This window comes from Centrocercus urophasianus, unplaced genomic scaffold, assembly GCF_019232065.1.
Source record: "Centrocercus urophasianus isolate 14NV4802_14NV808 unplaced genomic scaffold, USGS_Curo_1.0 seq_13, whole genome shotgun sequence".
Taxonomy (NCBI): Eukaryota; Metazoa; Chordata; class Aves; order Galliformes; family Phasianidae; genus Centrocercus; species Centrocercus urophasianus.
Genome location: NW_024884475.1, coordinates 39,155,521 through 39,180,860, shown reverse-complemented (window position 1 = coordinate 39,180,860; position 25,340 = coordinate 39,155,521). Strand labels below are relative to the sequence as shown.

The 25,340-nt window shown below is 38.2% G+C and overlaps 1 protein-coding gene across 5 annotated transcripts in view; it reads right to left on the bottom strand.

Moving 5' to 3' along the window:
- ANKRD17 (ankyrin repeat domain 17) overlaps positions 1-25,340 on the bottom strand; it is an 80,516-nt gene that overhangs the window by 8,258 nt on the left and 46,918 nt on the right. For 2 of the 5 annotated variants that reach the window (XM_042812515.1, XM_042812513.1), the window contains exons 8-28: positions 24,293-24,530; positions 23,628-23,819; positions 23,134-23,243; positions 22,306-22,393; positions 21,298-21,425; positions 20,850-20,993; positions 20,223-20,325; positions 17,949-18,704; positions 11,605-11,753; positions 10,350-10,461; positions 10,021-10,166; positions 8,495-8,637; positions 7,573-7,786; positions 6,536-6,711; positions 5,592-5,754; positions 4,939-5,034; positions 3,837-3,953; positions 2,859-3,030; positions 1,616-2,063; positions 479-634; positions 217-366 (exon numbers count right to left, since the gene is read on the bottom strand). In XM_042812515.1, the coding sequence (XP_042668449.1) occupies positions 217-366; positions 479-634; positions 1,616-2,063; positions 2,859-3,030; positions 3,837-3,953; positions 4,939-5,034; positions 5,592-5,754; positions 6,536-6,711; positions 7,573-7,786; positions 8,495-8,637; positions 10,021-10,166; positions 10,350-10,461; positions 11,605-11,753; positions 17,949-18,704; positions 20,223-20,325; positions 20,850-20,993; positions 21,298-21,425; positions 22,306-22,393; positions 23,134-23,243; positions 23,628-23,819; positions 24,293-24,530 (4,001 nt within the window). The remainder of the gene's footprint in view (positions 1-216; positions 367-478; positions 635-1,615; positions 2,064-2,858; positions 3,031-3,836; positions 3,954-4,938; positions 5,035-5,591; positions 5,755-6,535; positions 6,712-7,572; positions 7,787-8,494; positions 8,638-10,020; positions 10,167-10,349; positions 10,462-11,604; positions 11,754-17,948; positions 18,705-20,222; positions 20,326-20,849; positions 20,994-21,297; positions 21,426-22,305; positions 22,394-23,133; positions 23,244-23,627; positions 23,820-24,292; positions 24,531-25,340) is intronic. The other 3 variants (XM_042812514.1, XM_042812516.1, XM_042812517.1) reach the window with 3 other exon arrangements.

Here is a 25,340-nt window from a genome sequence, read left to right as displayed (position 1 = left end):
GAGTACTCTAACCCAAAGAACGCCGTCTAGTTAAAAACTGAACTGTCTAAATAGTTCATCTCTGTTTCTGCTACCTTATTTGTCTTCCCTGTCCAGAAACAGCATCTGCATCTGTCAAGGAACCATCCATGTTGAACAGATTCGTCTAAACAGATAAGCATGTTTTGCAACAAAAAAGTTCCTCACAGGAATGACCAAATATAATGGTCGGCTTACCTTATTGTTATTATTCTATCTCCAGTTTTGTCCTTCTGTTTGTCAATGTCTATGTGTGCTCCCGTGCATTCACGTATGGCATTGATATTACATCCTCCTCTGCCAATGACTCTGGAAATGACAGTTGATGGAACAGAAACCTTCTTGGATCTATAGAAAAAAAGGAACAACACTAGCTAAGAAATGCTTCAAATGGCAAGAAGTAAGGCGCAGATTAGCCAAAAAGAAGGCAAGGAAGAAATTAGGGAAAAGTTTAGCTTACCTTCTTACAACTTCCTTCCATCCTTCTTCCCTTTTTTGACCACGTTTAGGGCTAGCAATGGTAAGCTTTCCATTTGGAGAAGAAAGGGGGGAAGGACCAGATTTTGTGCAAGTAGACAAAGAATTACTTGTCACTTCACTGATTACTTCAGACAACCTTTAAAAGAAATTAATTTCTATTAAAATGCAGACTAACAATGAAAACCTCAAGAATGACTTTCACTAGACCCAGTCTGAAGCCTGTCAAACTATTTCCTCTTCTAGCACATCAAACAAACAAAAAAATCAAAATGCAAAAGCCACGTTAATAACAACATGAAGTTAAAATTAAGTGATTATCACACCTCTGGTCCCCAGAAACCTTTCAGTGAAGTGTTAACCTGTGGTGTCAGCAGATCACCCACTACAAAACAGCAACTGCTTATGAAGGCTAAAATGGTATTTGTATTCCAAGAGCTGGAATTGACAAGGAAGAAATTCCTACTACTCAAGACACCTTCCATCAAAACAGCATGGTGCAGTGAACAGCAAGTTCTCCATGTTAAGACCTTGCGTTCTCACAATACCCACACAGAGAATGAAATGGTACACCATATCTGGGAATAAGTACTTCTCACTAGCAGTTAAAAATCTTGAGCATATCTGATTTGTATATCCAAACCGGTTTGCATTCCAGAGCTAGCAAAGCTCTCTAATTAGTTCTGTAAATTATACTAATAAAGTTGTAGCTCTTAAAAAGGCAGGAGAGTACTTCCAGACTGTCTCCAGCTCAAAACTTTTTAAGTGAAACCCTGAGCAGCCTTGGGCAAGATAGCACAAAGCAAAATAACTACCACAAAGCTCAGAAACACTACACTAAGAGGTGGCATGAATTGAAATGTCTGCATTTTTGAATAACCTAACAATTCTCTACATTTCAGATCCATGACAATAAGTCTTGCTTCAGAATCTACCACTTAGTTCATGTTAAATTTCAATAATTATTATACGCCTTTATTACACTCCTCACACACCACCATGGCTTCACCCACTTCCTAAAAACTGATTTAAATACATAGGTCTATACAGATAATGGTGTAGATCCCAAATGTAGTGCAACAACCACTTTAAATAGGCATATGGTGTCATAGCAACTTACTTTATGGATGATTTGCCAGTAACTGCTTTCCTCTCATCCTTTGGACAAGTAACAAGAACCGATGGCTGCTTTTTGTTGCTCTGTGTGTTAGTAGCGGCTGTGGAAGAATGATTGTCACTTTTGTGGCTGCTGTTGCTATTGCTGCTTTCGTCGCTACAGCTAGAAATCCTCATGTTGTCACTATCACCACTTTCACTAGTACTGCTGCTCTTAGATTCACCATTTACTTTTTCTGGTTGGTTATAAGAAATTGGGAGCTGGTCATCAAATATGATCTGAACATTATCAGGGGCTACTTTGTTTTTCCTGTTTTTCCTTTTGGAGCTTGTTGTGGTGATGGTATTATTCCTTTTCCCATGAGAACCTGCTAAAGTTGTCCAAGTTGCAGATATACCTATGGTGGTTGTAGTGGTAGCACTAGGAGGCTCCATTGGGACCTCTGGATCATCTGGTGGAAGAAAAAAAAACAGTACTAATTTAGCTACTTCAAAAACCTTGTAAGGTTTTGTGCTCCAAGTAACATTTATCAAGTTAAATGTTGAACAAACAACTTCAAAATACTCCAAGAATCAAGCAGAATCTCTAACAAAGCTGGTATCTGTACAACTACTAAACATATCGTATCATTGAGCTTCTTGCCTTGTTTACTCTAACTTATCTAGCATCTCATTCTGATCTTGGAATAAACACAGCAGAAATTCATTAAGTGTGAAACTAAATTCAGACATGGAAAGACAGAGACAAAAACAATTACTGGAATAACAAGTATATGAAGCTTATCAGTACAACCTAACAGTCAGTGAAGACCACTGGTGCACCAAGGAAGATGCAGCTCAACACCACAAGATACAGAACAGCCAATATTTGGATAGACAGGACAACACATTTAGAATTTGTGGTTGCCAGGTGTTTTTTTTTTTGTTTTTTTTTTACTGGATCAAGATTATCATTCTGTTTGTGAGCAAAAAAAATTGGTTTTCAGTTTTATAGGACCTGGAAGTAAAAACATGCAAAAACATTTCCTGTGGTGAAGTTAACCTGAAGTGTCACTGAACCAAACCTACTGTCAGCAATCCTTAGCCATAACAAGACGCAGAACTGATAATAAGACAAGGTAAAGCACTGAAAGTTCAGCAGGTCACAAAGATAACTATACTCAAGTTTTGACAAGAAAAGCCACAGGAAGACTGGAAATAAAAACACATTGGCACGTTTCACAAATAAGGCAACTGACTGAAATCACCTTCAGCTTTCAGCTTCTCTTTCTCCTGAGCAGCTTGAAGTTCAAAATTCTCTTTACTTTTTGCTTCAATTTCTTCTAATTTTCTTCTTTGTTCTTCTTTTTTCTTCCTCCGTTTTTCCTTTCTTTTCTCTCTTTTAGCAGCCAAAGCCAATCTCCTACTTTCTTCCCGCAGCTAAAATTAAAACACATTACAATGTGTGCTCCATGCATTTCAAAAAAAGCAAATCCTTTCCATTTCCTGAGAAGCAAAACTTACATTTTAGACTAACACATTTACAAAGTCAGCTAAATTCTCTGAGCTATATTTTCACATTTACTTCTTCCAAACAGATTGTTTACCCATGTTAGCAGAAGGTTGATGTAGAAATAGAGGGCACCATCTTAAATGAGTTTTCCAGTACATGTTTTCAGGATTCTAAGACTACCATGTTCAACTTAGCAGCACTGCCCCAACACACTCATTTCCCTTTCAAAGGTTAGGATGTGCCACGTTTTTAGCTCGGCTGGATATAAAACGTGCACTCATTTGACGCTACACTTCTACTTAGTTTTTTTTTTTTTTTTTTTAAAATAACATCTCTTCTACAACACTACGATTTCAAGGAATATTATCCACATATTTTATTTAAGACACGAAATGGGATTTAAATTTAGACCTCCAATTCCATACCAACATGACTGCAAAATGCTCACCTATTGTATACTGAACAACAACAACAAAAAAAAGTACTTCAAAATCCTTTTTTGGATTTTACAGAGAGGAAATACAGTCACATCAGAGTATCTTAACCCAGTTTCTCTTAGTAAAAGTCAGAAAAGAAGGTACAAAGGTAACCTGGACAACTAGATGCTCCAACTACATTGATTTCACATACTCCTAGTCCAGTATGGACATTCACAGATCTACTGGTCTTGAAGGAATGTGAAACTGTAATCTTATTAAAAAAAAATATTCCCAACTCCAAACCGTCAACTTGCCTTCTCCAAGTCCAATTCCTCTAAAAGAATGCTTGCATTTTTGTTGGCTTCAGCAGCCTGTCTATCTTTGGCTTGAACAATTGATTCCATACATAAGTGGCACTTCTTCAGCATCTCCTAAAATAACAAAGCACATCAACATTCCATTTTAAAAAGTGTACGTTTGGAAACTACACTCTCAAGCTTATGCTACTAATTTACTAATTTCCTTATTTGGAAAGAAGACTTAATGGAGGAAAACAAAGAACATTTTCCATTACTTCCAGTGCAATACTATTACAAAACATCCATAATTACACCAAGTTAATCTCTCATTGGCAAATAAGCTGCAAGAGTTTCATTTACTGATTTTGAGTCACGAGTAGTAAGTGACATGGCACCCTCACAGATGAAATTCTCCTTCCATTCTTGATTCCAAGTGTAAATTTTATCAATGCAACCCTTCAAACAACCTTTGAAGTTGTTTGTTCAACCCTTCACTGCAGCTTGAAATTTCCTTTTCATGCCCACCTTTGCAAACTGATGTCCAATTAACAGGTAGAACATGAAATCAATAATTAATATCTCAGCATGCTTAAAGTGGTACAAAGACAGTTCATAACCTATGCCTGGTAAAGACAAGGTGTTTATGAAACTAAAGGAGAAATGGGCTGAAAAGTGAAAGAACTGCACAAATTAAAAGGCCCTCACAAAACAACACTTAGCACCCCCCTCTCTCCCTGAAACAGCTGGGAAATATTTTAACATTCTACTATTATTATAATTATAGACCTGTATTAATTGCATAGCAGCAATTACTTTCACTGGGTGTTCATCATGCAAGTGACCAGTGGTCACAGCCACTGGCAATTACATACATACAATGACAGGGAGAACACCTGAAAACAGACATGCACAGTAAGAAATACTGTCGTACCACGAAGGTTTATGAAGTTAACAGGCTGTTTGCTCCCATTTTTTCCAATTTTCTTTTTCTGAAAACTTCCAAATGGACTCATCGTTTGGCTGAAATCCAGCATGTCAACAAAATAGTATTTAAAACATCTACTCTAAAGTTGAGTCACAGTATTGTTTCTTCTCAAGCGTTCTCTTACAATCTTACCTTATCAGTAATGGTTGCTATGTATCTCATACATTCCGAATCTGATGGAAACTGGTTTACTTCTTTTACTAGGTAGCGCACCACTTTTACATGACCCTGAAAGAAGGAATAGACAAGCAATTAAAGTACTGCTCTCATGCTGGCTTTATAGTCTTATTTTCATATACTTTTATCTTTTCCTTTTGTCAGTTTTCTAACATCTGGCTTTGGCTACTTACAGTTGTATATTCTTACAGTCATAAACAACTTTTAATTACTACTGAACTTGAACTACACTCAATTATCTCAAGTCAAGCTGGGCTAACTCAAAGTTGATTTTTAAAATGCTCATCCTCTCTTGCATAACAATTCATTTTTAAAATCTTTTTTCTACTTCTGTTGCATATTCCACATCTCCATAGAAACACATTAGTTTTTTGTTCTCAGATCCATGAAAATCAGACTCAGTAAAACAACCATAAAGAGAATTTCTATTAGAATTTACCACATCATGCAGGTGACATGCACACCTATTTTTAAAAATTCGATGCCAAGTACTACAAGTTAAGTCACATCTTTAAAAATGCAGCTTATCAGTTATGTTGTTTATTCCTACTACGTATGGATGACTGAGACAACATTAATCAAAACCAAAGGTAAACTTCACATTCTACCTTTCGGAAGGCTGCCATAAGAGGAGTTATTTTCCTGTTATCAGCAGCATCAACATCTGCTCCGGCCTGAACTAGTAATTGGACAACATCTAGATGCCCTCCGTTTGCTGCCAGCCACAGTGGAGTATTCCCCTTCTTATTACGCACATCAATGTGAGCTCCTCTACAAAAACAAACGTTCAGTCAAAACAATGGAGAAGATTTTAGTTACTTATGTCAACAGGTCTTGCAAAAGTTCATGCAATTCTTAAAAAAAAATTGGCTAATTCAGCACTCATTTTTACATAAAACATATGCATTCACAGAGAGCTTCAGTTTCAGAAATATTTTTAGATTCTCTGATGCTGTGAAAAGCCTACACTCAGACTAAACGTATTTTTAATACTCTGACTCATACTGTTTGTCAGTTGGGTCTGAAGCATTGCTAATTACCTCATTAACTTCCACCCCTTCGTACTCCTCAATAGCTTGCTGAGAACAACTGGTAAAGTTGCGAGTGCAAGCCAACAGCCAGTGCCACTACTTGGAAAGAGACTCATCCAAAAATCGTTCAAGAAACAATTATCATCACCAAGTACATGCAGCAATCTCAAATGGATGAAATCATTAAGACTTGTGCTTTGTGCACATCTGCTTTTCAATGGACTTAACACTGACAGTTAAACTGAGGGCATCAGGGATGCAACCACAAGAAATATCACCTTCACGTGAAACGTTTCACATGAAACATTCACAGGTTCATAACACAGGAAAAAATCTAGCAGTCCACACAGGTAAAAGCAAGTACTAGAACACCAAACACAACTTACACTCTCATCTAAACAGAAAACATAATTACTAATGGTCTAACAGAACTCTTCCCATTCCCCATCACATAGTGTATATTACAACACAGAGACTAGAGATTGTTTTCTTTAAGCGGCGCACTTACAAAAATACAGTACCTGCTAATAAGAAGTTCACAGAATTTGTAGTGCCCTTTGTCTGCTGCAATGGTTAAAGCTGTGTCTCTTGAGGAAGGTACCGGAGGAGCATTTACATCTGCACCTTTGTCCAGCAGAACTCTGCCTACTTCTGCATATCCACCAGAAGCAGCTTCCATTAATGGCGTGAGACCAGTCTACGAAAAACACGCAGGAAAATCAAGCAATTCGTGTGAAAGAACTGGGAGGTGGGTTCATTTAAGAACCAGGACTGATTTCTACTTCCAGCAGCGGATTTCAAGTTCTGCCATACAGCCTCTCCTACCTGACCAGTTTTGTAAAAAAACTACCAATATTTCAAAGGAAAGAAAATGTACACCTGCACAGAAAAGGAGGCACAATGCAGTGCATAGGTGTCCTGCTGCTGCACAGAGATCAGGAAGGTTTTTTGCCTACTGATGTCACAGCATCTTAGAAATAGCACAGTCAACCTTATACAGTTGATGACCAGCATAAGTATTGCTAAAAAGAACACCACACTTTTGTTTTTAATCTTCATTAAGAGATGCTACACAGCAACATCCAGAAAGTGCCTGGCTAGGTGAAGGGGGACACATGAACTTCTAACAGACATTCACAATCCCACACTTCCTTTCGGTTCTTTGTTACCACCATGGATAGAAGCAGTTAGACAAGGAGATCAGACTTTAAGTACAACCTATATCAAGAATGTGACTTTCTAAATTCGTTAAATACTTAATTTTCAGATGTTTACAAGAACAGCGATCCATTAACTTGAAAAGCAAGTAAAGCTTCAAAATAATTGCTTTTCTTTCAAAGATTCGTATGTCTGTATAAATGCTAGCTCCTGAAGTACAACCACTGTTTTTACATTTTCTAGACAGTATCAGAAACTTGAAATTGCTCTGTAGCAGACACCACCCTTGGTCATCCAAGTAACTTCCAAGAGGCACATACAGAAGGGCAATAAAACCATCAGATGATAACAAGTCATAACTTGCAAGCATCTCTTTTTTGGAGAGCAATTTGCTTCTTACCTTAGCTCTATGTTCCACATTTGCTTTTCTATCAAGGAGCAGGCTAACTACTTCAGTTCTCCCTTGGAAACAAGCCAGAGTTAGTGCTGTATTCCTATTGGTCTCTATCTGGGCATTTATATCAGAGCCCATGTCCAGTAATAACTTCACAGCAGCAGTGTGGCCATTCATGGCTGCCAACATTAAGGGAGAAATGCCCAATTTGCTACCAGTTCTGAAAGAAGAAACAATAAAGGAGTTTAAATCGCAATCACATTTCTGAGATGACTTCAACAAAAACAGAGAAAATAGAGTTTTTAACTAGAATGGAAGTCAGCAACACAGCAACTACAATTGAAACCACAGAAAGTTCTTGCCAGCAATTTTGGACAAGTATTCCTATTTCAAAGCATCGTAGGCATGTTACATTTTTAACTGCTGTAAATTTAAAGGCAACTCTTACGAGGAACTTCTGCTTTAACTTTTTATTTGACTTGTGCAATGCATATTTGAACTACTCAATGTATGCAAGAGGTGTTACACAGATGAAAACACACAGCAAAATCTTTCTTTAAATTACTGGCAGGAAACAAACATGCACACTTTTTTTTTTTTTATTATTTAACCCAGAAGTAATTTCAAACTAGCAGGACAATTGGAGAAAAAAGAAATACTTTGCTTTTTAAACCTTTAATCAAAGAGGACTGATATAATATGAAGCATGGCAGAAGTTATCTAAACATACAGAAGGAGCCGGAAGTTAAGCGAGCACTGAAAAAGCACAGTCAAAAATCTTTCCTTCCTACCTGAAGTCTATGACAAACAAGACAATTACATGGATATGTATTTATTATGTAAGCACAAGCCAACTTGTTCAATTTAGTTGCCCAGAAAGCCTTTTGGAAAAGGGTGAATACCACAAAGAAGTGAAAAGGGAACTTGCCTGGAATTGATTTCTGCCCCAGCATTTAGCAGAATCTTGATAATGTTCACATAGCCACCAGAAGCAGCAAGGCTTAAAGGTGTATAATCCGAAACATTCCTGTGCTCTTTGTTTGCCCCTCGAGCTAGAAGCAACTCCACCACCTGCAGTGTTTTAGGAAATAAAATCTGGTTTTCTCTCAAACTTACAAGTCTATCTGATACAAATCTATTCAATGCTTTCAGAACCCTAAACGTACTGTTAACATCTTCCAGTGTAAAGACAGTGATTTTGTTCGTTTCCTTCACTCTACTCTTGGCCCCTGTGAAAGCTGAGACTAAAATTATGACCCTAAAACCTATGTGAAAGTCATTTAATATCAGTTACAACCACTCACTGACATGTCTAAAAGACTTACACCAAACTGCATTACAAATAAATTTATCCCAATTTTCTGGTTATTTCAGCCATTTTTAAGACAACAACAAAAAAACACACTTAGTTCAAAAGAAGAATACAAAATAGTCTTGCTTTTTGTCTTCCCACTGTCACATTCAGTTCATTATCAAGTTAAAAACTCATCTTCAAACCAAAGCTGAGGAGCAACCAAGAAGTTTCATGCTTTTATCTTTCATTTGCTGTTTACAACACAACATCAGATTGTTGTAGACTGTACACAAGTCTCTCACAGGAGCCAGAGAAATTAACATTTGCATCACATTAACAACAAAAAGTAATTTTTACATGATGCCTTCCTTACAGATTTATTTACAATTCAAGTAATTCCCAGCATTCTATATTGTACATGAAGTTTATTTTCTGCAAGCAAGTTAATGCAGAAGTCTTGTCAGGAAATTGAACTTTGTGCCAAAATGAGTCAAAATGAACACTGAGATGAAAACTCACTGAGTTATCTCATCTCCAGAACAGTAATGTCTCATTGGCTCAATTTCAGGCTTCCAAGCATAAAACATATTTAGATTGATCATACACAGCTGAAGCCAAGAGTTTTTCAATTACAACATTCTGCCTTGAAATCACAGGACAAACAAGCTGTCGAACTAAACTGGAGCAGGAAAGTACACCCTAGTATCTTCACAACTGCCTAAGGCCCAGTTTTTTTCCAATCCTTTTGCAAAAGGCATTCAAAAAAAACAGGATGTATTTCCCCAAGAAACACTACTTGAGAGAGACAAATATCTCAAATCTGTAAAAAGATTACTCTAAATTCATCTTTTCTGTATGAGGTAGCTAGCTACAAGGTCTTCTCTCCTGAATCAAGAACACATAATTGTCACTTGAGGCTACTCCTTTGTATCTGCTGACATTCCTCTGGCCCATTCAACATCTTTTTTAAATCAAGCACTGCAATATGTAGTTTCAAGTATGTTAATCTCTAAGTGTGTTTTTTTTTTGTTTTGTTTTGTTTTTTAAAAAAAAACATCATCTGAAACAGCACCGTGTATTAAGTTACTGTAACTGTTCCGTAAAATAAAGACAATATACAACCTACAACCTGCTCTTGAAGACTTATAGTTTTACATCACCTCTTGTCTCCCTCCTGAACAAGCCAAGGACAAGGGAGTGTCCTTTGTTCTCTCCGACTGGGCTTCAATATCAGCTCCATTATCAAGTAAGATTTCAACAACACCCACATGGCCAGCTGTAGCAGCCAAAATAAGTGGAGTAAATCCTAGAATGAAAAAGGATGTTTTTGAAGAATCCACATTCATAACTTCAACTTAAGCAACTTACGTTAAATCATCAAGAAAGCAAGCTAAAAGCTTCACACAAAAACTATACTCACTGCACATTTATTTACTATGTTAAAGTGGAAGACAAGAGTGGGTCTGTATTGCCATGGTGAGATACCTACCTTTCTTGTCCCTATGTTCAATATTGGCTCCTCTCTCTAGCAGTGTTTGTACTAGCTCTTCATGGCCACCAGCACAAGCAAGCGTCAATGCTGTGTCATGATTACTCTCAGTCTGAAAAAGAAATCATTAGAAATATAAATCCTTCCTTTTTCAAGTACAACTTCTGTCATGTTCACGCTAGCACAAAAACAACTGCATTTATAATGAAATAAGAACTATGCAAAACTTAAGCCCTGTTTACTGATCACCTCATTTTTTTTTAATGTTCAAATTAGAAACAGAATTCTACCTCTAGTTTGCTCTGCTGAGATATTGAAAAAAAGATTCCTCAAGAGCAGATTTCTGTGTGAGCATAGTTTTAGTTTTGCTTTACTCTATTATGATTGAGGGTAGCTGGGAACCAAACTCAGTACTGACATGTATTGCTGTCTACCAGTTAGCAATGAGACACATCAGGTTATGGGAAGAGTTTGATCTGCAGTCACAGCAGAAACCAAGTCAATCTCCATAAGCAGCTGAACTAACTAGAACTGGTTTCCCAGAGATTTCTCTCCCCAGTCCACAATAATCTCCTCTTGCAGCCTACAACAGTTCACACTTATTCATCTCCACACTGCTTGTGACTTAGCCATATCATCTTGGTTACTTTTTCTATGGTCTAGAACTATGCAAATAGAAATACACAGAATAGAAAATAGAAAAAAGCAGTACACACTTTTTTTCCTTTGATGGCTTAATAGCCCCAAATCAACAAACAGCAGTTGCTTTCAAAATGATTTTCAATACAGATAAGCCTTTTCATTATTGAGAGGGAGAACTCTTGAAATACATCACTTTTGAAGATGTTTTTGCAATATTTTCATACTTCTGTCAGGCCTGGGGGGAGGCAAGGGGGACACTGGCCAACAGCTCAAAGCACAACTGTGCAAAATAACTGTGCAAGAGATTTTTAGCCTAGTTTTCATTTTCAGAAGTCAGCCTCCAAAATATTAAATTTTTTTCTACCCTGTTGCTCATATTCATTTACTGAAGAAATGAGAAATACAAATGTTTAGTGATGCAAGGCTCTTCTCTTTTGTTCAGCTGGAACACAGAAGAAACTGGGCCGCAACTTTCCCGAGAGTTGTACAGGCTTTCTACAATCAGCTAATCAAGTCTCATTATACAACAGAGCTGTTCCCTATAAATGAATTATTCAGAATACCGAAAGAAAATAGCTTCACATGTGTGCTTCAGTGACAGTGGAAGGCTTACCTGGGCATCAATATCTATAGCAGGGTAAATCGGTAGCATGGCTGAAGGAGAAATGATAGGACTTGGAGTTGGCGTCTGAGGCTGGGAGACAGAAGTTGCAATGCTGTGGGTAGGAGTGTTTGACATTGCAGATGCTCTTCCGCTCACTGCTGTTGAACAGAATAATTACAATCAGTAAAAGCAACAGTGGGTAAGAACTCCTCAAATATTTCAAATATTCAGAAATGTGCATTTTTCCACACATTTAATCCACCTTTTGAACCCTCATAACTATATCAGATTGCCAAATAAATATGTACATATCAGACTGTCATGTTCTCTAAATGCCCACCGCAAAAAAACCAAACAAACAAAAAGAAACCATAATTTTTTTTTAAATATCAAAACTTTTCCTGCCAGTCATTATTTGTACCAGGAATTCCATACCTTCAGAAGCTGGACCGCAGAACAAGTTGAAGCAACAATTATCTATGCATTTTTTCTTAAAACCATTTAAGGATTCTCATGTACAAGTCCATCTACTTTCCCCTAGTCCCCCCACAAACATCACAAAGAAGCAGCAGAGCTAGCATCAAGTTGCTCACATAGAAGAATTTGTTGAAATCAGTGAAGAAGCAGCTTAACAGCCATTTTGCAGAGACTTTGGTCAAAGACATTAGGATAAGCAGCAGAAGGTAATATCATCTTACAGTTGATGATAGAGTATTGACATGACACAAAGTCACACGTCCCTGAAATTCATTTCATCAGCATAATAGTTACAACTACCAAGTGAACTTGACACTACAACAGTATCTGGGGGAAAGAAACTCCAGTTTTTCTATTTGTTTTTCTTCAAAGTAATCTAATGTTTTTCCTCCACAATTTTTCTTCCTTTTTTTTTTTTTTTTTCTTTTTACAAGCCTTTATCAAATGTCAACAGCAAAGGAGGAAGTGAAGGGTTATACGTTTTGCCCGTCAAGTTCACAAAAGGACCTTTAGCTGCAAAATGAAAGAAATATGGTTTCCACATTGTCAGCATTCACTGAATACACTCCACCGAGTAATCTTAAGGAATACTGAAATAACATCCCTTTCTCCCCAACTTCTGATGTCACATTTATTGTTCAAATAGGTTCAGTAATCGGCCATATCCCACATTACCAGCCATGCTTATTCAGCTCCTACGTTTAGGTGGGAGGGGTAACTTTTTCAACAGATGCCGTGCAAGTTTTACTGCAACGCGCCAATCTGTGTACTACTTCTCTGCAACGCAGTGGTTTTAGTACATTTTTGCTTTTATTTCTGGACTTCCTATAACGAATATCATTAAAGAAGCCAATAAATGCCACTGAAAGGAAACAAAAACATCAACTTAGAGCATACGATGTATACTTCACCTACTACTTAAGACTTGATCATGTCACAAGCTGTGCTGATCTTAATATCAGAGCACCTTTTGAAAGGTGCTCTCATCTTACAAGAAAAATCACACTAGGTATGAACTAAAAGGAACATGCTGATGCTGAGCCAAAATACGCATGATACACAAGGTCAAAAACCGCGGCTTAAAGGAGCTCTGCATTGCACAGAACAAGGGACTGTAATCTAATAACTTCCAGTGAAGGTTTACTTTGACCTCATCTCACTCCTTATTCTTGCTGTAGAGATATAACCTAATAATGTAGCAACCAATTTGTTTCATAGACAATGACAAGAATGTGTTAGAACTCCTGCTCCCATCTTCACACACACAGTCATAATGAATAATTTAGGAAAAAATTAGGAAAAAAAATAGCAAGTTTACCTTCTTTCTCCAACTTCAAGGAGAAAGCTCAATCATAGTAAAACAGTAATGGAATGATGAAAAAAAATAATTGTGATCCTCAGCACTCCCATCCGGTTCAAACTGACCAGAGAAAGATGGTAAAATCAACTGGAAACTAACTAAATTAGCTTAAATCATATAACATAAAAGCATGATCATCAAATAATCCACACATGAAAGAAGTTTACCCTGTTACAGAAGCATGTGGTCTCGGAAAGAAACCATAGGGGAAAGACGTATTTAAAAGCCAACATCTCTTTCCACAAATCATACAAATCATACATAAATGTTTTATGAATAACGGAAGAGTCCATCAATATGCCTGGTGACTTATAGTTCTCATGTTAAATCCATCTCGAATGTGCTTCAGCAATAACACGAATAACACTATCCATAACCCTAAAGTACCCACTGAGACAAGACACTACTTTTTATGGATAACAATTTGGATTGTGCTTCTTAGAACATCCTCTATGCAGAGTTCAAATTTTTCATCAATATGCCAATGACAACGAACTAAATCTTTACTGACAACTCGTGGTATTTGTTTGGACACAGTAAGCCAAAAGGTTTTCATACTAGTCTTGAGCAATGAAACACAGCAGCCAAGGAGCTTAATCTGCAGTAAATAAACAGCTAAACCAGTTCACCTGAAACACCACACTTCAACATTACACCTTGAGTAACATGAGTTACTATATGGCTGGGATAGCACATCTTTGCAACTAGGTCGCAGTTACAGTATTTCAAGAGTATCTGCTTTAGTTCAGTACAGTACCAGCTACTAGCCTTATTAACACTGTGACACAGCTTACAGTTGATGTGATTCCTGTGTGTTAATTTCGGTAGTTATAACTGACTCAACTCAGAAGGCAGCTTCCAGAAAGTAAAATATCAAGTTTTTCAAGGCTCCTGAATTTTTTTGGGAGGTTTTGCTACTGGATATCATAGAATACACGGTTGTTTGAGCTGGGAGGGACCTCTCTAAAGACCATCTAGTCCAATGCCCCTGGAGAAGACAAAGACACCTACAGCTACATCAGCTTGCTCAGAGCCCCATCCAGCCTGGCCCTGAACGTCTCCAGGGACAGGGCTTATACCATCTCTCTGGGCACCCTGTTCCTGTGATTCAGCTACCTCTTATTCCTCGTATCCAGTCTAAATCTCCCCTCTTCTAGTTTGAAACCACTTCCCCTTGTACTATCACAGAAGACCCTGTCCCTGTCAAAGAGTCTGTCCCTTTCTCAGCCCTCTGAAAGGCAGCTCTCAGGTCTCCCTGGAGCATTCTCCTCTCCACGGTGAACAGCCCCAGTTCTCAGCCTGTTCTTGTAGGCAGATCATTTTTTGTGGCCCTCTGCTAGATGCACTCCAACAGGTCTATGTCTCTCCAGTAGTGAGGACTCCACATCTGGATGCTCCAGGTGAGATCTCACCTCCCTTGACCTGCTGATCACACTTTTTTTGATGTGGCCCAGGATATGGACGGCACACTGCTGACTCATGTCCAGCTTCCTATTCATCTGTACCATCAAGTCTTTTTCAGCAGGACTGTGCTCTGTCCTTTTGTCCCCCAGCTTGTATTGATAGCAGGCATTGTCACAACCCAGATGCAACACCTTGCACTACAATTCTTGAAAAACAACCATGTATCTTAACAAAAGTTTATCATTAAAACAAGGAATTATTTTCTTTAATTCTTTGCACATCATTTGCTGCATTTTCATTGAAGAGTTTCCTAACTAACCCTTTTCCATGGTCAATAAATACTTCTATTTGCCAAACTCACTGCAAGCAAATGACTTGTACTGACATCTGAAGTCGAAGAGCAAACCCTTTGCTTATTATCAGTTCCAGCAGGAGTTGTAATTGAATATTCACTTTTTCTACTTGTCCTGTTTCTTTCTTTCCAAATAAAACAACATAGAACAAAATAAAACAACAACAAAAACACTAAAAACATAAAACTACCCCTTAGAACTCTTAAGTCAGTATATTCTGTGTTCCCAGGCTGATCCTGTAGAGCCCTAACAACGTCAATGACCTACTCTAGCAACAAGGAATCACACTTCAACATTCTAGAGGTGATCTAACAACTAAGCACTTGACTATTACAGCAACATTATTTTATCCCAGCCTCTAATACCAGCATTTGCATACCTGACTTGCTTTAAACAAGCACTTAAAATTGGATAATTAAACTAATAATTTGCAAACAATTAAGCACAGAGATGAACACTAGTTACAAGTGTACATCAATCAAGTTTACAATCAGAAGACAGCCTTGCTTTGTAACCAGTGTGAATTCATAGAATCACAGAATTGCTTAGGTTGGAAGAGACCTTAAAGAGTCCATCGAGTCCAACCACAACCTAACTCTAACAACCCTCAGCTAGATCATGCCCCTGAGCACCACATCCAGACAGTTTTTGAACATATCCAGGGATGGTGACTCAACCACCTCTGTGGGGAGCCTATTCCAACGCTATTCCTATTCCAGAATTCACCCAGTGCTGCAAACAAGGCTTTGTACCTCCAGGAATACTCCACAGGGGTCCCACAGAAGCATTACAGAAGGCTACAGAAAAAACACGTAGCTGCTCCCTAAACATTTTGTGTTACATTGAGCCCATTTCACCTCCACACTAAAATCTGATGTGTGAAATCAAGCTGCTAGAGTTGTACAGCCAGGGCTGAATCTGCTCACTTTAAAAGAAGCCATTTGACAGACTCGAGGTGAAACTGCATGTGTACAACTTCTAACAGACTTACCACAAATACCTGTCAGAACACAATTTAGAACTGATCCTCAACTGCATGTGTACCTGCACATAGTAAGAACTGTGACTAAGGAGTACAAAAACATTCATTCAAATGTACATTAGAAATATCTGACTTTCAGAAAAAGGCATGAACAAGCATTTGGGTATATGCCACCTGACCTAAAATCAGAGATCCTCAGAATGTTATATGCAGTTAAACACACAGCAAGTGCATTCTAAATGAAAGTCTATGTTACACTTAAAAGAAAGTATATTGCTCACAATCTCCACACATAACCACAAATGGTATTTGTTCTCTCTATGGAATCAAGTAGCTGGTAGTGGTAGGTATCCCAGTACCATCAGTGCACATTATCACAATGCAAGTAGCTTTATCTACTTTCTCATGTCTCCTGTCAGATATTTATTCACTGACAGCTTTCAATCTTTGTACCTAGGCTTAAACTCTAACATTAGGTTTTCCGAAGAGAATCTGTAGCTGCCATAAGTTTCAGTAATCTTTTAGGAGGCTTTGCCTGAACATCGGGTTACTCATTAGAAGTTTAATTTTAGTCACAACTTGAAAAGCATCATTCCAATTATATCAAACAATCACCATGTAGTCTTTTACATAATTACCAAATCCACTATTCACTCCCTCCACTCAGTACACTGCAGTACATGCAGGAAAATCTCCACTCCTCTGTACCTTTGGACTAGCATGTTCTTAGAGACCTGTCTATGCTCCAGTTCATATCCCAGCACAGAGCCTTAGTCCTACAGTCTCCTTACAGAGAAGAATTGTCAAGACAGACAGCACTTCTAAAAACAAACATTCATCTGTTTCACAAAAACATCAACAAGTTTTTAATCAGGGGAAATGTTGATGTATTTATTATTTTTTAAATATTCCTTAACAGTTGGTCTGTATTTAGGTAGGTACTCAAAATGAGCATTTCAGCTATTTAACATGAACAGGGGCATCCAACTGAAGCATGCATAAAGAGAATCAACACTAGAAGCTCACGTTCCCTATGGTACTGAAAGCCTATTATTTTAAACAACTAATTTTTAAGGCCTTAAAGCACTGACTCAACACATCCAAGGAATCTCCGAAGTAATTCAGAAAAACTTGGTAGGGCTCAATTTGTTTTTAATTGGAGAAGCAGCAATTTTCAGGAATGTACTTAAAAAAAACAAAACAACAACAACAACAAAAAACCACCAACAGCAAACATATATTACAATTACTTTTTTTTTTTTTTTCCCCCCCCAAGTAAATGTAAACGTTTCCTAATGGTTCATTATTCTGGGCCAACCAAGCACCTTTCATTCAGCAGACAGGCCTACATTCACTACAACTTGTAGCTGTAGGGATGCTGTAGCTCAAAGCCTGCTCCGAGTGCTCCAAGACAGTTCTCAGTTACTAGCTTAGAGTGCAAACAAACAGTATTGTCGTGATGCTGTTCCTAAGCTACAGACTGAAATACAGCTGTTAATCTTTAGCACACCCCTCCCAAACTACAAAATGTTAAAAATGCAACTTCCGACATACCAACCTGACAAAAGGGCACCAGTATAGCACAACAAAAAGAAAGGCAAGGCTGCAAATTGAGAAGTTAAAACTAATTCTGAGATCCTAAACACAGGAAACAGGCTAGTGGTTTTGCTGTAGAGCTAGCAGGAATACATAAACACACACGCACACACAAAAAAAGCTGACATACCCTCAACTGGTTAAGCAAATATTATACCTGCTCATAACAATATAAACCCACCTGCCATGATGTCATCCAGCGTGTCATTGAGCGTCTGAGCAGGGCTGGCTACCATTAACCCTTGCTGTGTTTCTGTCAGTATTCCTTGCCCCAGCCCTGCTAGTTGTGCTTGGCCCAATACTGGCTGTCCAACTATAACACCTTGCAGTTCTGTAAGATTTGCGATGGACCCTGGAGGTAAGGAACCTGCTGCCAGAGGCAAAGCTTGTGGCATCGCCAGAGGCTGAATTGGTGCAAAACCCGTCTGTGCAGCAGCTTGCTGAGGATCATCTTTAAGCAAGACGGGATCCACTTGCTGTAATCGTGCATAGTCTCCCTCTGAGAGTTGTTCTCCTACCCCAACAGGAGTCAGAAGTCCCAGGTGCTGGCAAGACTGTTGCTGCTGCTGCTGCTGGAGCTGAATTCTTTGCGCTTTTACCTCTAGATATTGCTTTTTCAGCTGCTGCTGAGTTTTCAGCTGTAACTCTCGTTCCACTTTCTGCAGTTCCTCCAAAATCTTTTGTTTCTTCTGAATTTGTTCCTCTCTCGTTTTGTTCAGCTCCTCAATCTTCTCTTTGGTGAGCTGGTCAGCGTGTGCCAATTCCAAGGACTGCAGCTGAGCATTCTTCTCTATGGCTTCTTTTATCCTCTGCTCCAGCTCTGTCAACTTGCCCTGAGCCTCTTCTACAATGCTCTCTGGAGACTGATTGGTGATGTAACCCTGTACATCCTGGTTGTTTGCTGGCAAATGACTGCTGGACTTTTGTTTAGAAGCAGCTGTGTGAAAAAGAAACCCCCTCAGAACCAATGGAAGTGCATATGAATGGCATCCTCATTATAGAGCTACTGTTGGGATGCTAAATGCACTGAGACACAGCACCCACAGAAGGTCAGAAAGTACTTGTACAGTCCTCAATGGCAACTGTATCTTTCACTATCAACTTTAACACAGCAGTCAGCTCGCAAATTAACAGTACAGATTACTGCACATACATTCCAAATAACCCCTATGCTATGCTGACATATTTAATCCAACTACCGTTACACTTTTGCCAAATGAAGTGATTGCCTCAAGAGCCGCTGTTATCAAGTGGTGCTACGAGATAAATCAAAACAAAAGGGTAGAACATGCTGTCTCTTCACTTGATCTTTTGGAACTGGTATCGTGTTAAGACAAATGTACCGTTACATCCCTGAAGCACAGCAAAAGTGATGCAAAAACATCTTTTTTTCTAGGCTACCAGTTTTTTGAGCAGTGTGGTACATTTTAGGAAGTCTTATACTTTCTAGGAACACTGAATCCTTTCGCTACAGGTATCCAGCTTTGCCCAGTTGACAAACAGTGCTAGAGCCTAGGATAGTCATTTATATTTAACATGACCTAACAGGGTATGTTTAGCAACTGCATGTTATCCATAGCAGACACGATTTTGCACGTGTCAAAACTCAGCTTTGCGCCCAGGCAAGGCAAATAATTCAGCCTTCCTGTAAGAACGAGCGATGGACTAATCCAATACATCTTTTATGAAGAAGTCCACGGTAATACAGCTGACATGGTCTGCCATACCAGTTGAAGAAAGAACAATCTGTTAATTTTGAAGGGTGAAAGGCAAATGAAAACTCAGGATTTGAGCCAGTGGTGGTGCCCAGTTTCTTCCAGAGATCCTTGCTGTATTTCCAGAACAATACAAGTGTACACACAGTATTAATTTTATAACATGCACGCCTGTATTTGCACTATTGCTGATCCTTGATTTAAAAAAAAAACAAAAAAACCAAAAAAACTGTTTTGGAAGAGACTTCTGAAGTACAGAAAGTGTATATTCTCAAAATGGTGATCCTCAAAATAGATGCAAATTTAGTCCTAGAAAGACTGAGCCATATCAGACTAAGTATTTTATAGCATAAGAAATTCCGCCTTCAGTCACATTAGTCCAACCCACTCCAAGACTACTATCTTAAGAAAACACAAGTTACCCAATCATCTACAATATGGAGCTTAACAATGTCTACAAATTAGACTAGAAAATTTACAGAGCTTTCTGGGTGACATTCTGTTTCAGTCCAGTATGCCAGATTAATATATGCTTTAATGTTTTTACTTAGGCAGATTTCTTGACACTCTGTGGTAAGGGTTAGATGACTGAGTTGATATTTAGTATATAAGCAATCCTAAAAAAAAAATTTGCAGTTTCTCCTTGACTGAATCCATTAACACTTTTCATAGGAACTACTCAGCTATAAGTGCAACCTAAATCTTCTACTCAGAAAGTAAGCTCCAGAACTAAAACTGACCTTTATTTCTGATGGGAAGGGTTGTGGCGACATTAGCAGGGGGTTTGTCAGGCTCCTGGGGTGGGACGACCATGGGCAGCGCCTGCACTGGTACACGAGGAGCCTAAAATGTTGGATACTAACAGATTATTTTTCTCATACTCCAATCTAGTGACAGTTCAATAGAAGGTAAACAAAACCTGTTAGAAAAGCAGATGTTTGTGGTAACTAACAGCATTTAAGACAGTTTAAACATGCTGAGTTCAACAGTTAACAAAATCATCTAGCTTCTACATGCTTCAAATTCATAACCTAGGAAATAACTTGGGTAAGAATACTCATCTCTGTATGCTACACTCCGATAAAGCAAATATAAGCCACAGCAGACTACAAATAACAGCCTCACTAAAGCTGATTTCAGTTGCTGGCTTTTTTTTTTTTTTTTTTTTTTTAAATAAGAACAGAAGGACTACACAGGAATGCTCAGAGAACCCTTATCTTTATAACAGCTCAGATTTTCCATGTGTTCCCTACAGTTCAGTAGTGTAGAAATGACACACCTGACTCTTTCAAATGTTTCAACTTTGACTAAGTTGCAAGAAAAAATACGAAGTCCCACAGATCAAACCACTAGTCCTCAATTCTTACCCTATTTAAATCGTGGGATGGCGGGGTCAGCTGAGTAGCATCAGGTGGAGGAGCAGAAAGTAAGTTGTTTGGGTAGTCTAGAAGGTAACAAACCACACTGGTATGACCACCCTTCGCTGCCTCTATTAACATAGTTGATCCATCCTGAAGAGGCAAAGATCACAGTGTTAGAAAAGAGTATAATCAGAACATGACAATGTTGAAATGTTTTGACAGACCCAACAAAATACATAAAAACTTAAATATTCCAACTGCAGCAAGTCCACAACTAAACTTAAAAACTCTACAAAAAATACCCAATAATAATAATTAAAAAAAACCATATCAGTATTTTAGTTTTCATTCAACTGCGACCTCACAACTGTGCTATGATTTAAAGCATCAGGCAGTTAAGCATCACACAGCTGTTCACTCACTCAGAATGAAATAAAGCAGTGGAGTGACAAACCTTCAATCTGTGTGTAGGATCAGCACCATGAGCTAGCAGTAACTCTACAACCGCCAGATGACCTCCAGCACAGGCCAGTGATAACACTGTATGATCATTGTTAGCAGTGGTCCTGTTCACATTTGCTCCTTGAAAAAGAGAGCACAAAGACTATTTAAGGAATGGGGGAAAATAAAAAAATTAAAAAAAACACAAAATGAAAAATGCTTTCTCTTTCGCTGTGGTCTTGAAACTGATACACTAAAACTGAGCCAGACTTTGATCAGAAGTCCATTTAAATTGACAGTCACTGAATTAACATCTCACTAGGTAACAGCTTCAGAATTTGACCCTTACTACAGATACTTCCAAGAACAACAGCAAAACTACCTGCAATTAGCACTCAAACTCATTGTTCTGATACATTCACATGTATTAAACTATACACAGTAGGAGAACCTGCTGGCTTTTAAGCGTGTCAGCAGTTTTTTTCCAGTGATGCCTCTTTTTACAAATGACTTGATGCATTACTTTAACTAGTCATCAGAAAGCAGACCAGTTGCATCTCTGCTTCTTTCTGTACTGGAAGCCTTAGGTCTCCAACACCAGGTATGAGGAAAAACTGGTGCTGAGAAAGAAAACAGCAGTTCTGAGGTCTGTACCAGTTTTACGCATTCAACAGTAACATAAGGCTGCAGCTGACAGCTGTAACAACACAGAGCAAGTGATAACTGAAATGTTGAAACAAACAAGGACTTGAAATTTAACTTCTGAAAAAATATGGTGCTCAAAAGCTGCACCAGGAGCAGAGACACCGAGTACTCACTGCTGTGTTATTAGGAATTAGACAATGGAATGCAACTATTTTTAAGAGTTTGCTGAATTTCCACTCATCTCACCAGAAACCAGAGGAGATTACTATGTGAGAATCACTGAAATATGTACAGTATTTGAATCAAATCCATGGTACTAGCACTGACATATGCCCTTAAGTTAGGGCAGCTCTGTTAACCTTCACACAATACTTACCTTTGCTAATCAAGAACTGAACAGTGCAAACATGACCTGCCCTTGCAGCTTTCATGAGAGGAGTTCTTCCACCTTCTGATTCATGCTCCTAGAGCAAATTAATAAACACTTGGTATTCAAAATTCAGAAGCATGACACACAGAAGTATATAATTAAATTTTGCTTTTTGAATTGGTAAACAGTAGGCATGGAAGATTTCTGTTTAGTATTTGACAGCCTACAAGCACTAAATTTTTTAACAATACTGCAACATGGTATATCTTGTAGACAGAGGAGAGTATCTACCCACGATTGCACAGGTCTAAGACTCCTGGATAAGAAGCTTTCAAGCACAGAATGGTTACTATAAATTAAGAAAATGTGTTTTGTCCTGCTTAATTTTACTTTTCAATAACCTACTGGCGTACAAGCTGGCCTAACTGCAAAGAAATGAACTGACAGTACACCAAATAGATCTCACTAGAAGAAGAAAACTGTCTACTGTCTACTGCTTAGGGAACAGAATAAATTTCAAATGTAAGTATTAAAGCATAACCAGCTCGGCAACTCTAAGTTACACTGCATATGACAAAAAGAAAAGGATCTCCTGGTTTCCTGCACATGCAACTGCCAGGGTTTGAAAATGCTTTAGACAACTGCCAAAATTCTCCTTGTGACCTAAGCATTCCCAGATAACAGAACAGCTTAACAGCTATCAGAACGTCATCCCTAGTTTTTACTTAGTTAAAAGAAGGTTTAAAAGTTGTTTTAAAAGCAGTGAACATGAAATTAAACACATTAATCACTGTATTTCCTTTATATAATTTTTTTAAGAAGGAAATTACTTACCAGATCTGCACCTGCCTGAAGTAAGACATCTGCTACGTCAGTATGGCCATTTTCACACGCATATGTCAGTGCTGTATCACCTGTTGCTGTTGTTGCATGCACATTAGCCCCTAAAGCAGTATTAACAAGCATGTAAGCTTCGTGGAGCTCGTTACAGAAGATATGCAATTCTCTTTATAATCTTTTATGAGATCAGGTAACAAACCTAACTTCTTCCCCTGAATTACAACAGCTTTGAAATTACTTAATGACTTAGCCATACACCAGGGTAATTAAAAGGAAAAAACCTAGGACTTCAGTTCCAAGGAAAGGTACACCAACCAAGTCTTTTAAAACTAAATTAGGTTCCAATCAGTACGTTATTTAAGGTTAAGCCTTTGCAACCAACTTAATAAAGCTGCTAATCAAAAGCGTAATAAATGTGAAAACAGATTTTTTTTTTCCTATAAGGATACACTGAGTCTATAAAAATAGTTAACAGAATTATTCCATACCTGCAGCTAATAAATATTTAACCAACTCCAAGTGACCCTCTTGAGCAGCCTCCATCAAAGGTGTTGAACAACCAAGCTCTATATCTGCCCCTGCTTTAATAAGAAAATCGGCAACCTCCAAAAAACCTCCACAGCAAGCCAGAGTTAGAGCAGTTTCTTGTGTTTCTTCTGTTTGAGCATTGATGTTCGCTCCTTCAAAAACAAAACAAAAAATACCAACATCAGTTACTGCAAACAGTATCAGCAGACTAATATATTTCTTGATGCACAAGACATTTGCTTATTGCATCTTGTTTTTTACAACAGCCAAAGAATTCCTCTAAAATCATGGTATATCAAATCTGGTCTTGCTTGTTTTGTTACTGAAAAGCTGTGAAGATGCATCAAGGACATCCTGCAGAGTGCAAGTTTTTCATATCAACTGTTCAGTACAGCACATCTGTTTTAAAAATTCAAAACTGTTGTAAAGACCAATTCAGAATGGCCACTTAACAAGATAACACAAAATATTTTGCTAAACTGACAATTTATTTAAATGGGGGTGATGGCTTGTTCAGAAATTGTTCAAGGAACAAAAATAACCAAAGTTTAGTAATAATTTGTAGAAAAAAAGATACACAGATGCTTGTTGAATTGCAGCCCATGGAAAACATCCCAATACCTACCTTGGCCAAGCAGTAGCGCCACCATCTCTTCGTGGCCTTCTCTAGCTGCTTCCATTAGCGGTGTGTATCCTTCATCGTTTACCTCTTCCAAGTTAGCTCCACGTTCAATCAACAAAGCTGCCAGTTCAACGTGCCCTCCACAAGCTGCCAAAGTCAATGGAGACTCAAAGGAATCAGCAGGCATGTTCACCTGAGCCCCACTGTCAAGCAGCAATCTTGCCACTTCCACATGGCCATCCTAAGAATTAAAAAAAAATAATAAAAATTAAAAAAAAATCAGAGGTCAAGAAATCAAGACACAAAAAAAAACCACCAAGCTGCTCTTTTCCAAACCTTAAAGAACTCACCAACTCAAATTCCAACAGAATTAACAGAAGAGGAACAAGCAAGGAAGTCCAAAAATACAACAAAACTTTGAGTTTCCTCAAATATTTCAATAAAAACTAAAATTCTATTAAACAGGCAGTAGAAGAACTTGGTTTTAATGAATATGCCCTTTCCAAAAAAAAAAAAAAAAAAACAAAAAAAAAAAAACTAAAGACAAAACAGCAACACTGTGAACCACATAAACTTCTCTGCTTGTGGCACAGCAAACTTGTGAACTTCATAGAAGACTCCAATTCAGTTTAGCTGGAGGAAAAAACAGCAACAAAGAAACACAAGCTGAGACAAAGCCTGATGTTATTTTGAAAGCTTGCCTCCTCCACAAGTTGGAATCCTACAACTGAAACCCTAAAATACTCAGTATTCATCTTTATTGAACAATTCAGACAGAACTGAGGACTGTCAAACTTATCTAAGGATGAAAAATCTTAGGAAAAAAAGCCAACAAAGCCTTTTATGTTCTTTCAATAAATTTATTACTAACAATACAGTGCTATATTAGATAAAGGAGGGGAGATTTAGGTTGGATGTCACGGGGAAGTTCTTTACTATGAGAGTGGTGAGGTGCTGGAGCAGGCTGCCCAGAGAGGTTGTGGATGCCCCATCCCTGGAGGTGTTCAAGGCCAGATTGGATGGGGCCCTGGGCAGCCTGGTCTGGTATTAA